A 15,366-nucleotide genomic window follows, 5' to 3' on the forward strand; every position below is an offset into this window, starting at 1 on the left:
GAGTGGCCATAATTTTAGATTTTTCAAGAATGCCTTAAGTCTGATTTTTTTTTTAAGGCTATCATTAAAGTGTTCATCCTCACAGTAATTCTATTGCCTAGCAGGGTGGATTAGCGTAGATTCTCCTCAGGGTGTCTCCTTAGCCATGGCTGTTACTGTTTATTTCCTTTTTTGTAAACTGGTGATGGTACCACTATAGGGCTCTTAAACCTGATGAGAAAATAAATGCCTAACACATTGCGCAGGGCCTGGCAGCAGGAATCCAGCAGGAACTGTCTGTCTGCTATTTGTGTTCTGTTTCTATTGGTGAATAACCAAGCTTCCTCACAGGTCGTTTGGGGCCAAAGGCTAAATGATTAAAAAAAAAAATAAATAAATGGGATATCAAGATAACATATATTGTTTATATAATTTAAAAAAAATTATTAGAAAAAGGTTAAGTAACACCAACAAGTCATGATTTCAAGGGAGTAATTATGCTATTGTTAAAAAATAAAAGTTAAGCAAGGGTGAATTAAAGGTTTCAGTAAACAGAAGATTAAGTGCGACGGGAATTATCGAAATGGTGTCAGGCGACCAAGAATTGGGGAAAACCGTGGTCCTCGGTTCTTACCCGCAGTCGGCGCCAGACACCGCCCCCGCACACCATCATGGTGGTGAGGGGATGCGGCAGAAAGGGCGGGAGTACCGGGCTGTGGGGGGCACCAAGGTCAAGGGGGAGGCGGTCAGTGATTTCTACGCGACCGATATCGCACGGCAAGGTGCAGCGTCTGTTCTGCCTCTTCTAGCCGGGCGACCTTGGGCTGCGAAACATCCTTTCGCCGTTCCTTCTTTTGGGAAGCAAGGTGATCGAGGATGGAAGTGCTGGGGCGGGGCAGACGGGAGCGAAAGACTGCGGCCCCCGGAGAGTCAGTTGAGGGCTCCTGCGTCGCTGTGCTGTGCAGCTTGCCTCCCGAAACCTAGTATCGTCCCGCCGGATGTCGGGAACCTTCAGCAAGGCCGCAAATCGCGCGGGTTCTAAGGTGAAGACAAAGCCCGCCCGGATCTAGAGCGCGCGCCCCATCACAGCCAATGGGATGTCTGTCACATTGAGTGATGTAGTCACAGCCAATGAACACACGCTTTATTGCGAGGTGGGACTCAGCTTCGGCACTATAAAGAACGCCACGAGTGGGCATTGTCAGGCGGCGGAACTGCGCGGTCCGACGCTTGGTTGTGAGTCTGTGGTTCTGCTTGAGAACGGCCCAGGCGGCGGGAACGGGGTCTAGAGCTGCCCCGGCAACAAGAGCGTGTGTGCGGCCGAGCCCGCGGCGCCCTTCTAGGCGAGTGGGAACAAGCGGGCCCCGCGGCGTCATCGGCGGCGAGGTGAGCGGCCTGGCCTGTGGTTCAGCGGGCGGGTGGGCGCTTGAGAGGTCGGGGCGGGCGCCAGGCCAGCTGACGCGCGTTTTCTCATGTGGTCGCTCGTTGCAGGAGCCGCCGCACTTCGTCTTAGGTATGTCAGAAGCGGGCGAGGAGCAACCCATGGAGACGACAGGAGCCACCGAGAACGGGCACGAGGCCGCCCCCGAAGTCGAGTCCCCGGCCGGGGCTGGCACAGGTGCCGCTACTGGGACTGGAACCGGGACCGCAGCGCCCCCGGCAGGGAATCAGAATGGCGCCGAGGGCGACCAGATCAACGCCAGCAAGAACGAGGAGGACGCAGGGTAGGTGCGGCGGGCGGCCGGCCGGGGCGCCGCCTTTGTTCCGGGCCGCCTTTTGTTGGCGCCACGCGGCGGGGGGAGGGGCGGCGGCCGGGCCCGGAGGCCTCGCGGGTCTCTCCCCTCCGGGCAGGCCGCGCCGCCCGCGCTCGAGTTGGCGGCACTTTGTCGGGCCGACCCTGGGGCCGCCGCGGGCCTTTGCGGGCCGCGCCGTCCGCACGGCGCTCGGTCTCGGGGCCGTGCCGGGTCTGGGCTCGAGCTGCGTGGGCGGAGTTGGCGCGCGCCCTGGCCCTGGCCGTCGTCTCCGCCTCCCGGCGAGGGCGGAGTCGGGCTGAACGTGGTCTCGGCCCCCGGAAGCCTCGAAGAGCGAGATCGCGGGGGGGGGGGGGGGTATGTGCAGAGTGGAATCACAATAGACCTTTGAAAGCCGGATTTTAAGCGAATTAATTTCTAGTTGCGGCTGCGCAGAACCTGCACACCTGCGTGGTTGGTTCTTCTTCACCTCTGGGCAGAGGAGCTGGGTGTGCAGAGTCCGGTTGCGAAGCTTTGTCTTGGTCTAGATTGGCTTGAGTTTCGACGGTCATGCCAAATGTACATCTTACGCAGTGAAGCAGACTACATAGGTGGCGTAGACCTTTGTGGTGGTGGCATTTCTTGGCTTTCTTGTGCTTCTAAGACTAGTCAAAGTGAGATTTGTCATGTGTATTATTACTCTGTCATTGTAGAAAAATGTTTGTTGGTGGCCTGAGCTGGGATACCAGCAAAAAGGACCTAAAAGACTATTTTACCAAGTTTGGGGAAGTCGTTGACTGTACAATAAAAATGGATCCCAACACTGGAAGGTCAAGAGGGTTTGGGTTTATCCTCTTCAAGGATTCAGCCAGTGTGGAGAAGGTAAGCTTGGAACTTTCTGTTGGTAATTAGGATCTTGAGACACAGTTTTTGTATGTCTACTGCTGGATTATTGTGGTACAGGGAATGCATTGCCTAGGGTCATGCTGTAGTCAGAACCAATCCTCTCTTGGAACAGGTGCTAGATCAGAAAGAACACAGGCTGGATGGCCGTGTTATTGATCCAAAAAAGGCAATGGCAATGAAGAAAGACCCCGTGAAGAAAATCTTTGTTGGAGGTCTGAATCCTGAAGCTACCGAGGAGAAGATCAGGGAGTACTTTGGAGAATTTGGGGAGGTAAGTGTCCCAGGAGTCCACAGACTGCTCCCCAGCCTTGGCTAGTTAATAGCCCTCAACAGGGCACTTTTTTAAAAAAAAAAAATCATCTCTGGCTTTTATGGGTCTTTTTTGCTCTGCTATTCTTTGGGCTTTGGGGTAGGGGAGGCACAAAGCCTGAGCTTTGCCTGCATTTACAGATTGAGGCCATTGAGCTTCCCATGGATCCAAAGTCGAACAAAAGACGTGGCTTTGTTTTCATCACCTATAAAGAAGAGGAACCTGTGAAAAAGGTTTTGGAGAAAAAGTTCCACACTGTCAGTGGGAGCAAGGTAATGCATTGCGGTATTCGCCTGTGCCTGGTTATGTGCTGTTGGAAAGTTGGTTGCTTTTTGTAAATGTATGGTGGAAATTCAGTTGGGTGGCCTCTAAGTTAGAACTTTACTGATGGAAAGGTGAATAAATATTGACAAGGTCTTCATAGATCTATGAGGTAAAGCATCTTGGGTAAGTAGCTTCAATTTTAAAACAAGGTGAATCTGAAGTCTTCTGAGCATGTCTTTTTCCCTCTGGTGACCTTGCAGAGTTTTTTCTACCTCTTCAGCTTATTTTTGTCCTCCATTCTCTTTTGTTACCATTTTAGTTACTCCTCCATTCCAAGTAAAAACCTTTCCAGAAAGCTCTCAGGACCTCAACAGTTCAAACCCCTTTTAGTTTTGCTGTCAAATCGGTGCTAGATAAATGCAGCTAGTCAGTTCTTGGGGGAGGAAGGTCAGTCCTGGCTTCAAGTATTTCACCAGACTGACTAGACAGTTGGGAGTTGAGGGTTTGACCTGCAATGTGTCTGAGCTGGAGTGGCAGCTAGATAAGGTGGACCAGGTAGGTGGGCCTCCTGGCTAGGAGTTGGGGAGGTTGGATTTGGGATCTGGGTTGCTAAGTATGGCAGCATCCTTAGTTGTGCATTTATTCTTGCTCCCTTCCCTGAATTCTCTCAATTGGTCCCCCCCCCCCTTTCCCTCTGAGGCTGGGAGGAGAGCCCGGGACAGTAATCAATAGTCAAACTAAGGAGAGTGGGTCTTGAAATACGTTGAATTGGTTGCTTTAAACATTTTAAAAATACCGAGAAAAAGTATCAGATGATAGAATTTGCTGTGGGAGTGACTGACAGTATTTTAGAAGCTATATCAGATTCTGCATTATTATTTTATGATTCTTCATGGAATAGTCTTTTAAGAGATTTATAAACATACTTAGGAGGAACATTTTGAAATCCCACTGCCTTAGCCCACCCCTAGTGGACTGCTTTTTTTCCTAATTATTAATTTTAACAAACATTTACAGGGATTTTGGATTTCCATTCATTCATTCATTGCCGCACTTTTCTCCCTGCCAACCCCTCCCCACCAGTTTGCTCCCCTCTCCGGAAAGAAAAAAGAAAAAAAATTCCTTCATTGGTATACAGTTCCCCCATCCCTTCACCCCCCACCCCAAGTATACTTCTCTGTGTAACCTTAATTCTGGATTCCTGTGCTAACCATAGTAATCATATATCACCTCTAATCTGTTCTTTCCCTCATCTGTTTCAATACAATGCACATAATTTGTCCAGTTTTTTCTCAGTCTTACCCCAACCCTGATGTCAGACCCATTCTACAACAGTGGCACCATGCAGTATTTGTCCCTTTGTGACTGAAATAGTGGATAGCTTTTTAAGCGAAAATGAAATTGACTCTTGGTCCTGAGGACACGGCTTACTGAGCCGTCTTAGAAACAGAACCATGATGGAGCATGGAGTTGAGAGTAGTTTTGACTGTAGGCATCCTGACCTTGTTTCTGGCTTTCTTTGCAAGCAAATGGAGAACAAGAATCCTTCAATTTGGCATGAGTATACTGCTCATCTTTCCATTATCTCCTTCACTGCCATTCCTGTAACTTCAAGTTAGCTCAGCTCCAGGCTCTAGCCTTCGTGCTGTTTGGTGTGTCTTGGTGCACTGAGCTGGAATTGGCCTTGTTGTCTGCTTCCTCCTTGGTGTAGTCTTGAAACCTCCCCAGAACTGAGACCACCCAGGCAAAATCTAACACCAGGCAACTATTTTGGGAGAGGATCAAACTGTAAAGGTCTTTGTGTGTTGAGTCTTGCTCCAACCTAGTTGTGGCTTCCTGCCATTAGTACTTTGCTTTTCAGTAGATAAGTTAGTGTCATAAATTAGTAAATATTTTATCAGTGAAGGTCTTTGTATTATCCCTGTCCTGAGCTTGTCCCACAGCTCTGACTACTGTTCTATTGGCTTTTAGTGTGAAATCAAGGTGGCCCAGCCCAAAGAGGTCTACCAGCAGCAGCAGTATGGTTCCGGGGGCCGTGGAAATCGCAATCGAGGAAACCGAGGCAGTGGCGGTGGTGGTGGAAGTGGAGGTGAGTGGAGCCTGGATGGTGATGGGTGTTGTGGCCCTGCTTGACTGGAGCCTTGTTCTTGTCTTGGCTCACACCGATGTGTGCAGTAGGGTGGCAAGCAGGAGTGTGAGGTGGGCATAGGGAAGACTTATGAGGTGCAACTTTGCCCAGAGGAGACTGTTCTATAGCTTAAAATGTGAGAGATTAGTCTCTGGCCTGGGGCCCCAGGGCAAACTGTGTGGTTGCATCCTCACTACGGTTGGGATAGGGCATGGACTCAGGGAGTCTTTGGTTCTGTGACTGTCCCAAGTCTTGGTACACATGGGTGGGCATGCAGAAGGGTAAGGGGTAGGACTGTGCCAGGCGCCTTCACCTCCTCCCAACCCAGGCCCTTCTGACTTCAAAGCCTGAACTCCATCCTTTTTTGTTCTATTTTTAGGCCAAGCTGCCAGGGAGGGTGGGGGTGAATGGAAAGAGTAGTGTGAGGAAAGGTAGTATATATGGCCTTCCAGCCCTTTGCTTGGGTTTCAGGTGCAGACTAGGCCCAGGGCCCTCTACACCAGCACAGCAGCCTCTGGCTTCTGCCTCCGAGTTGCCACAGTAACCCCCGCCATCCAAAGGGCAGTTTGCTCATCCTAGCTCCTGCGTGTGCTAAACGGTCCATGGGCCCCTGTGCCCTGCTCCCCCCACAGGTCAGAGTCAGAATTGGAATCAGGGCTACGGCAACTACTGGAACCAGGGCTACGGCTACCAGCAGGGCTACGGGCCCGGCTATGGCGGCTACGACTACTCGCCCTATGGCTATTACGGCTACGGCCCCGGCTACGACTACAGTAAGTAGGAGAAAGGGAGGCCCCGGCTACCTACCTTCCAGGGGAGGCAGGACAGACAGTGCAGGGGCCACTGGCAGCAGGGGCTTTGGAGTTGGACAGGCCTGGGCTCAAGGCTTAACTTCTGCCACATGGACCACCTAAACTTGAGCTATGGCTTCTGGGCCTCAGTTTTTACCAGAAAGTGGGGAAGGTACTCTCCACTCTAGGGTTGACGCTCTGGAGAGGTTGTGAATTAAGCGCCTGGCACAGGGTTAATAGTGCATAATAAGGAGTGGCTGTTCTCACTGCTGTTCTTGTCTCCAGGTCAGGGTAGTACAAATTACGGGAAGAGTCAGAGGCGCGGTGGCCACCAGAATAACTACAAGCCATACTGAGGCTGCAGCAGGTGAGACCGGCTGACCGCACCGCTCGTTTGGATATCAGTGAACACAATTATGTACCAAATTTAACTTGGCAAACTTTCTATGGCCTGTCCCATGTGCATCTTATTTAAAATTTCCCCCCTGGAAATCACTTCCCCGTTTACTATTTCCAGAGCTCTAGTGTTAGGCAGCGTGTGGTGTATCAAAGGCCTTGAGCAGCATCATGGGCCAATTTTATTACCAGGTTCCCCAGAACCAGATTGGAGGGTCTGCACCCAGCTGCTGCTCTGCAGCCTGGGCCTGTGGACCCTGGTGGTAAAGAGTAAACTGTATCTTAGAAACCAGTGTCACCTTTTTTTCACCTTTTAATTTTATATTATTTGTGTCATACATTTCCTGTAATGGAAGTGTTAATTTTACTGTACTTTTTGGTACCTTTTGGGAATCTAATGTATTGTAAGGTATTTTACACGTGTCCTGATTTTGCCACGACCTGGATATGAAGCTATCCAAGCTTTTGAAATAAAAATTTAAAAACCCCCAATTGTTGGTGAATTTGGCCTGTTCTTTATCAGAGAAGGTAGCTGCTAGGTACACCCCCTTCCTTCAGCACCTTTGAGCCACTGGGTGTGTCACTTGGGAAGGACCTGACTGCTGACATTTTACCTGCAATTCTTGGTCTACATATCCTCCTCTTGGGGCTCAAACACATGGACCCGCATACTTCGTTAGGTTTCCTTTAATGATTGAGAGATCCCCGGGCCCATTCAAGGAAAGGAAGGAAATGGGTTGCCAGTTAGATGCTGTGTTGTTCCTTAAGGGTTCTCTCCTTATTTGCTTAGCACCAGGTTACGGCTTCAGTGTCTGGGGGCAGCACAGATAGAGCCCCTGACCTGAACCACTGGAAGGAAAGTTGAACAGTCATGACCTTCAAAGGGAAGGGTCATTGGCTGGTTAGATCTGGGAGTGATGGGTACTCTCCCTTGGTTACAGGAGGACTGACTTGATGGCTTGGCTGCTTTGTGCACCCCATGTTAGTTGAAGTTCCAAACTGGCAAGAGGCAATAGGGCAAGCCTCAAAAGTTTTGGTTCTTTGCATTTACAGCAGGTGTGGACTGAGGGTGAATTATTGTTGTCCTCCAAACTCAAGCCACTGGATCTGTTTAAAAGGGATTTTTCTGGTGGGACCAAGTAGTGCGCAGTTTCAGGCAGCCTAGACCTCTATGGGAAAAAATAGAAAAGGTTCTATTTGCTGATCAGGGAAGGAGCTGCTGACATCTGGGGTCAGGCTGCTGACCCTGCTCACCTCATGGGGAGGGCTTTGAAGAGGTGCAAGGCTACAGCCTTAGGGTGGCACAGCTTCTCAGGTCCATCTCCATGTCTGCAGATGAAAAAAATAACACATCAAAATTGGATAATTGTCCCTCTTGTCTGGACATCAGTCTAGTAATGGGACCATAGGCTTAACCTTGACTCCTCATAACCTACCATTTAGCCAGGAGGTTCAGGGTTGTTTTACTGTGTGCAAGTGCACTTGTGCATGGATACACATCCACCCATCAAAACCTTCACTTCAAATTTTGTCTATTAGTGGTCAAAATCAGCCATGAGCTGCATAACCCTTAGATGATAGCTATCTGTGGGGATATTGGTTATTGGTTAAGATTCCTGTCTTGACAATAGATTTTGCCTATTTGGACTCTGCAGAGTGCTAGCTCAGTGAACTTGGCTGATAATTAAGAAATTTGTGGTTGAGTTCAGAGGTGCCTTGAAAAAGACTTGGTGAGCTGAAATAATTGAAACCTGGAACAACATGGGTGCCTACTGTGAATTTAAAATGTTCACATGTGAATTCATATGTTCAGTTGGTTATTAGCAGGCCACAACTGCCTTTGTTCTGTGTCCTAGACTGGTGCTTACCCAAGGTTTGGGAGCTCTGGAGATAAGCAGGGGAAGGCCCCCCCTACTCCATCCCCTTGTGCTGTCCATGGTACCTTGGCTTGGTGTCAGGACAAAGATCTGCTGGCCACAGATGTAGTCCTAGGGGGATGGTCAGTTGTGTACACACACCCCCTCCAGCAGGCTCTGGCTTCCCCCCAATGGTCAGTTGTGTGTATACATCCCAGCAGGCTGTGGCTTACCAGTCAGGACAGCATTCAGCGTTGCTACCACATGGTTCGCATCATCCAAGCTAAAGCACATTGGGGGCTTAAACTTAAGGACATTTCTCCCAGGGCCATCTGTACTCAGCAAAATGTAGTTCTCCTTCAGCCTGTAAGGACAGGACACAACAGCTCTTGGTGGCTACCAGCTCATCAGGCCTTTTGCACTGGCAATGATGTCTCTCTGGAGACAAAGGTGCATCTGATAAATGCCATGGTCTTCGCAATCACTTGTTAGGCATCAGAGTTGGACAATGACTAAGGAGGATAGAAGGAGAATTAATGCCTTTGAGCTGTGGTGCTGGAGAAGAGTATTGAAAATACCATGGACTGCTAGGAAAACAAACAGATTTGTCCTGGAACATACATACTTTGGACATGTGAGGAGAGACCGGTCCTTGGAGAAGGACATCATGCTTGGGAGGTTGGAGGGGACCGCGCAGGAGAGGAAGGCCCTCTATGAGGTGGATTGATTAAGTGACTGGGATAATTGGAATGGGAGTGTCAGAGACAGTGCGATTGGCACATGACAGCAGAGTTTAGGGCTGTTGTACATAGGGTCGCTATGAGTCGCAAGCGACTTGACGGCACATAACAACATCCTTGTTCAGCTCTCGTTCATCCTTCATGGTTCTTTCCATGGATACCTTTTACCTACTGCTTAGCCTTTAGCAGGGAGCTCCTATGGAGGGAGCTGCTCATAGCAGCTATGCTGCAACATTACCTGTCCTGCCTTTGTGGTCCACTTTGGGTGGTTTGTATGAGAACTGTCAAATGCTTACCGATGAAATAATGAGCACCACCCTTCCCCTCATCTGCCCTCAGTTCACTTGGCCACCAATCTTGTTTCTCTTAGGTGCATTCTTCCAATTAAAGCTAAAAATCATTAATAATACATACTTATACATACTTAGAGCAGGGTTTAGGGCTGTTGTACATAGGGTCGCTATGAGTCGCAAACGACTCGACGGCACATAACAACATACATACTTATACACTGAACTTAATCTCCTTTGGTTCAAAGACCAGGTTATGTGAAAATGGAGGATGGTGGCATACTTGCCAAACTGTACCATTACATAATTGCTAAACCACACAATTATGGTCTAGCCAGATTGACATAACTATTGTAGTCAACATAGCTGTTGTCTATACCTAAGCTGCTTATTGCTAGACTGACATTGTTGATGTTCTAGCTAGTTGAATAGTAGAATTTTCACTATTACAAATGTAAATGTTAGATAAGAGAGTGAGTAGGTATATAAGCTTTGACTACAGAAAAGGGTATATTGTACATCACTGTATTCACTGTGTGACTTGTGCTCCATGCTTTTTCACTTACATGGTTACGTATTTTAGATATCCATAACATCAAGAATGGAGCTAATACTGCCTTTTGAATTCTTATTCCCAGGCCGTAATTGGCACTGGCACTCTAGAAAGAACAGTTTGGACTTGTGTGGACAGCCTTGGGTTCAGATACTAGCTTGGCCACCTATTTGCATGGCACCTGAGGTAAAACACCTGCCTGTGTCTTGGAGTTGAACACCCACCCCACTGGTGACTATGAGATGAGGAAACAGGCTTTGCTGGCTCCCTCCTTTACCTCGGAATTCCTGACCTGCCTGGTAAGGGGAGGGCTATTGGTGCATGTGCCTTTGTCATTTAGCACTTGCATAGCAAAAAGCTTCATTGGGGGGAGTCCCCAGAAATATTTGCAGAAAAGGTTTATAACAATATTGAGTTTAAAAACCCCCAAACTGAACATTAATAGTTTAAATAAGGACATATCACTACTAATGAGCTTTCAGTAGTCTAGAACCTTTGGGATAAGGGGGCTGAAGTGGGACCAGAGATAAAAGAGATAAGGTCTTAGTCATCGGAGGTTCAAGTGAAACCAGGTCTGTGGGTGGGGTGGATCTTGACATCCTCATGCAGACAGATCTGAAGTCCTGCCCACCCAACCTGCTACTCTTGGTCTAAGTGCCAAGGCTAGTTGTGCCACTGCCCAGTGATGTACACAGCTGCTCCTTTTGGACAGTCCTTACCTTTGCCTCAAGCTTTGACATTCTTGGAGCACATCAGAGTGCTTTAGGCCAGAATGGTTTCTACCTTCACTTCCAAGTCTGCTGTCAGGAGTTTGGTGCAAACCAACTGGGCCATTTTGCATGATTCAGCAGGTCCTCCCCTTTGATTCCTGTTGCAGCCCAGAGGCTGCACCCTAGTCATTTTAGGAAGAGGCAAGAGGGTGGCTCACCCCTTCCATTTGGTTGTAGGCTCTGCAAGGAGGTCCAACTGTATTTCGTGTACCAGAAGATAATCTTTGTCAAGGGGATGAAAATAAAGATACCTGGAGATCAGATAATCAGCCTCTTCAGTTGCTGGCTCTCTTGTAGCCTCATCTCTGATCAGATCTACACCAATGAAGAGTCCGACACCCCTGTGGTGGTAGATGGCAACATCAGAGGCTCCAGTCCTAGCTCACAACCAGGAACTCTTCCTGAGCTCCCTCTAGGAAAGCCCACCAGGGCCTGAAACTGCTGTCTTGGTGGAGGAACCCTCAGGGTTGTGAATGGCTCTAAAGAGTAGCTGGGACAGGAAGGGTGGCCTCAGCACCAGACTATGTTTGGGGAGCTGACAGCCTAGTTTGAAGGAGTCGTCATCTTAGGCAACTGGACCTCTCAGCCTCGGTTTCTTTCCATAGAAACACCCTCCCCCCTCCCCAGCCCCCCCCCCAGGATGTTAAAGGGGGAAGGAGAGATTGACCTTGTGGGGCCTTGGCAGGTGCACCCGTGGCTTCTGGCCCCAGTCTCACCTGATGTCCCCGATGATGGGATGCTTGGCTTTCTGCTGCCTGAGGAGCTCCATCAGGAAATCTCCCACACTGGTGGCATGAACCTGGAGCTGCTCCTTCTCCAAAACCTCCAGGACAGCCAGTCCCACAGCACAGGACACAGGGCTGCCTCCAAACTGAGCCAGGGGCAAAAGACAGGTCAGACTCTGGCACTGGCAGAATGAATCATGTCCCAGGGAGTTAGAGGAGCAGGTCAGCCACTCCACTCTGAGGGCTGAATCCTCCTTTCCATGTGGGAATGTAATTAATTAAGGTCAGGTAACCAAACCCCGTCCTCCATTCTAGACTCAGGAAGGAGCTTCTAGAAATGCAGGAGCAGAGCACAGGATGAAGCTTTTGTCAAAAGACCCCTGAGAGCCCCAACTAATGAGCTGGGCCTACGCATCCCATCCTGTAGAGTTAGGGGTATTTTCAGCATCGTGCTCCAGTTGTTCCAGGAAAAAAACTGTGTGGCCTGAGTTCATGGTTCTCAGTAAGCAAGGTTAAAGAAAAAAAAAGCAAGGTAAGCACTGGTTGCCTAGTGGATAGGGAGTTGCACTGCCAACCCAAAGTGCTTTTTATAGTTTCTGAAAACCAGTTGGAGGATCAGCAGTGAGTTGGTTCTGATTCAAAGGCACTGAGTGAGTGAGTAATTAATTTGTAGTGAATGACTTAAATTTTTTCACCACATCAGTGATGCTCATTCTAAGTATGGCTGGCATGTTTTCCTTCTAACTTCAGAGCATCTTCCTACAGAATTAAAGTCTCAGATTCACAATTCACAATACCTGACAGCTCAGGCATGCCTTGCTTACTGGGCAAGCCATTCCTGATTGTGGTGGTTGAGTTTAGGGGCAGGCTTTAGAGCAGACTGAAGGTTGGTGCCTGGGATCCCTACCTGGTCTGCAGACCTACTTTGGTACTGTTATGTGCCATCCAACTCACTTGTGACTCATAGCAACCCTTTGTACAACAGCCCTAAACCCTGCTCTAACCTGTGCCAATCTTATCGTCTCTGACACACCTATCCCCATTACCCCAGTCACTGAATCAATCCAGTCTTGTTCAGGGTCTTCCTCTCTTACACTGTGCCTCTACTCTCTAAAGCATCATGTCCCTCTCCAAGTACTGGTGGTCCCTCCTTGAAGCATGTCCAAAGTATGTCAGAAGAAGCTTTAGAATACTTGTCTACAAGGAGCAGCCTGGTTTCACCCTCTCTACTAGGAACCTATTCTAGCCGTCATGATATATTCAATACTCTTCTTCAGCACCACAGCTCAAAGGCATTCTATGGACTTTGGTACTAACTTTTTATTTATTTATTTATTTATTTTTTAATTTTTATTGTATTATTTTTACATGTACCGTCAAATTAGATCTGACTGGTACAGGAGGAGATTGTCCCGGTACTAACATTTTAAATAGTGGACTTGACATAAAAATCTCTAACTATAAACTTAAAAATATCCTGGCATATCCAATTAACACTGGGCCCAACACCAGTCAGCTCTTCTCTTGATACCCAGAGCACTTTGACTCATTTTCTTCTCCTGCAGTTGAGATGTAGATTTGAAGGTAAAGGTGCTGCCTTGCAAATAAAATTTTATTTTTTTCAAATACAGCTTAAATCTTGAGGTGTAGTTTATATAGAATGAAAGTACATGTTTTTAAAGTATATATGGTTGAGTGCGTTCAAGATGCAAACCACAATACTTAAGGATGCCATTGACAGAATATTGAATGTTTCAGAAAGCCTTAGAAGATGAAAGGAGTATACAATGTCACTGTACCAAAAAACAATTGGCTGACACAAGAATTTCAACATATGATTGAGAGACAATGGTGATGAAGGAGGAAGTGCATGCAGGCTGCTCTGAAGGACTTGGCAAAAAATAAGGCCCCAAGAATTGATGGAATACCAAATGACGTATTTCAACAACGGATGCTGCCCTGAACATCCTCACCAGGTTGTGCCAAGAAGTCTGGAGGACAGTTACCTGGCCAACCAACTGGAAGAGATCCATATTTATTCCCATTCCAAAAAATAGTGACCTGACAGTGGAAATTATTGAGCAGTATCACATACAAGCAAAATCCTGCTGAGGATTATCCAAAAAATGACTGGCACAGTACATCGACAGAGAACTACCAGAAATTTAAGCTGGATTTAGAAGAAGTTGTGGCACTAAAGACATCGCCAGTGTCAGATGGATCTTGGCAGAAAGCAGAGTACCAGAGGAATGTTTGTGTTAGACTATGCAAAGGCATTTGGCTGTGTGGATCACAACAAATTGTGGCTAACCTTCAGGAAAATGGGGATTCTAGAACACTTGATTATGCTTATGCGAAACCAATATCCTATCAGGAAGCTGTCCTCAGAACAGAACAAGGAAACACTATTGTTCAAAATCGGGAAAGGAGTGTGTCAGGGATGCATCCTATCTCCATACCTTTTCAATCTATATGCAGAATAGATCATCCTGGAGGTTGCGTTCTGTGAGGAAGAATGTGGCATCAGGATTGGAGGAGGACTTAACCACCAACCTACATTATGCAGACAACGCAACCTTGCTTGCTGAAACTGAGGAGGACCTGAATCACTTGCTGCATGACGTTTAAGAACCATAGTCTTAAATATGGATTGAAGCTCAACATCAAGAAGACAAGATTCTCAGCACTGTGCCAATTGGAAGCACCATAATAGACGGAGAATAGATAGAAGTTGTTAACAATTACAGCTTGTTTGGATCCACAATCAATACTCTTGGCATCCTCAGTCAGGAAATCAAGACTGATTTTATTGGGAAAATCTGCTATCTGGGACCTCTTCAGAGTACTGAGAAGCAGCAGTGTCATTCTAGAGACTAAGGTGTGCCTGGCACTGGTCATGGTCTTTGCAATTGCTGTGCTTTAAAGAGCTAAACGATGACTTATGGATGACAGAAAAGTCCTTGAGTTGTGGTGCTGCGGAAGAATCTTGAACATACTTTGGATCACCAAGAAAACAAATACGTCTGAAGTAGAGGATGAGACCAAGTTTCTCTGTGGAGGCTAGGATTTTGAAGCTCTGTCTCACATACTTTGGACACGTGGATAAGAGGGACTGGTTCCTTGGAGGACATCATGCTTGGAAGGGTAGAGGGACAGGGCAGGGAGGAAGACCCTGGGAATTGATACAGTAACTGGGGTAATGGGAATAGATATGTCAGAATCAGTGAGAGTGGCCCTTTAGGATAGGGCAGGCTTCAGAGCTGTTGTACAAAGGTTGCTATGAATTGTAGACAACTTGATGTCTCATAACAACATAGTTGAGTGGAATTTGACAAATTACTTGTATCAGTACTGCCACCACAATGAAGACATACCTATCACTCCCAAAAGTTTTCTCTCTAGTCTCCTCGTTTTAGGTAACCTTTGATCTGCTTTCTGTTACAATTCTGCCTTTTCTAGAACATCATATAAATGGAACCAGTGTTAGAGACTGGATTATTTGCCCTCAAAATAAGAAATCTTAAAATCTTTGCCTCTTTGACTGGAAATAAGTCTTTGCTTGGAAATAGTGGGTTTCTTCTCAGTTATGTTTATGAGGTCATATTAGAAAAGGGTAGGTCCTCCACCTAATCCCTTCCGAGTTATAAAAAGTGCAGAAGTAAGTATTAGAATTTGTTACAGAACAAACTGCAATAGGAGTGGATGAGTGAAAAATTAATTTGCTTTGTAAATTTTCACTAAAAATAAAGCTGAGTAGACACTGAGCAGAAGAAACATGGGACTTGAGTGGAACATATTAAAAATCTCAAAGATCTCATGGGGCTATGAACAAGGAAGGAGTTCCTTAAATTTGGATTCTACTTTTTGGAGACAATAAATTTCCTATTTAAAAGCCAACCCTTGAGAAACTGGTATTATAGCACCACTA

At 47.3% G+C, this 15,366-nt stretch overlaps 2 protein-coding genes across 3 annotated transcripts in view; one reads left to right on the plus strand and one right to left on the minus strand.

The window, feature by feature from the left end:
- The first annotated feature begins 1,263 nt into the window (after positions 1 to 1,263).
- On the plus strand, positions 1,264 to 7,012 carry HNRNPAB (heterogeneous nuclear ribonucleoprotein A/B). 2 transcript variants are annotated; one of them, XM_006884416.1, is made up of 8 exons: positions 1,264 to 1,365; positions 1,471 to 1,703; positions 2,423 to 2,591; positions 2,728 to 2,886; positions 3,066 to 3,197; positions 5,161 to 5,278; positions 5,950 to 6,090; positions 6,394 to 7,012. In XM_006884416.1, the coding sequence occupies exons 2-8, from the start codon at positions 1,495 to 1,497 to the stop codon at positions 6,462 to 6,464; spliced, it is 999 nt and encodes a 332-aa protein (XP_006884478.1). In that variant the 5' UTR covers positions 1,264 to 1,365; positions 1,471 to 1,494; the 3' UTR covers positions 6,465 to 7,012. The 2 variants fall into 2 exon arrangements, with proteins under 2 accessions (XP_006884478.1, XP_006884479.1); XM_006884417.1 differs by lacking the exon at positions 5,950 to 6,090.
- A 777-nt stretch (positions 7,013 to 7,789) lies between these two features.
- PHYKPL (5-phosphohydroxy-L-lysine phospho-lyase) overlaps positions 7,790 to 15,366 on the minus strand; it is a 32,934-nt gene continuing 25,357 nt past the window's right edge. The window contains exons 9-12 of the mRNA XM_006884415.1: positions 11,430 to 11,584; positions 10,965 to 11,054; positions 8,594 to 8,724; positions 7,790 to 7,833 (exon numbers count right to left, since the gene is read on the minus strand). Coding sequence (XP_006884477.1) covers positions 7,790 to 7,833; positions 8,594 to 8,724; positions 10,965 to 11,054; positions 11,430 to 11,584 — 420 coding nt within the window. The remainder of the gene's footprint in view (positions 7,834 to 8,593; positions 8,725 to 10,964; positions 11,055 to 11,429; positions 11,585 to 15,366) is intronic.

This window comes from Elephantulus edwardii, unplaced genomic scaffold (genome assembly GCF_000299155.1).
Source record: "Elephantulus edwardii isolate Elephantulus edwardi_28Jun2011 unplaced genomic scaffold, EleEdw1.0 scaffold00033, whole genome shotgun sequence".
In the NCBI taxonomy this organism is placed as follows: domain Eukaryota; kingdom Metazoa; phylum Chordata; class Mammalia; order Macroscelidea; family Macroscelididae; genus Elephantulus; species Elephantulus edwardii.

Excerpts from the sequence above, each read along its gene's own strand:
- HNRNPAB (XM_006884416.1), top strand. The coding sequence starts at position 1,495 with ATGTCAGAAGCGGGCGAGGAGCAACCCATGGAGACGACAGGAGCCACC. Across the intron at positions 3,198-5,160 it reads ACACTGTCAGTGGGAGCAAG|TGTGAAATCAAGGTGGCCCA; the intron begins GTAATGCATTGC and ends ATTGGCTTTTAG. Across the intron at positions 5,279-5,949 it reads CGGTGGTGGTGGAAGTGGAG|GTCAGAGTCAGAATTGGAAT; the intron begins GTGAGTGGAGCC and ends CTCCCCCCACAG.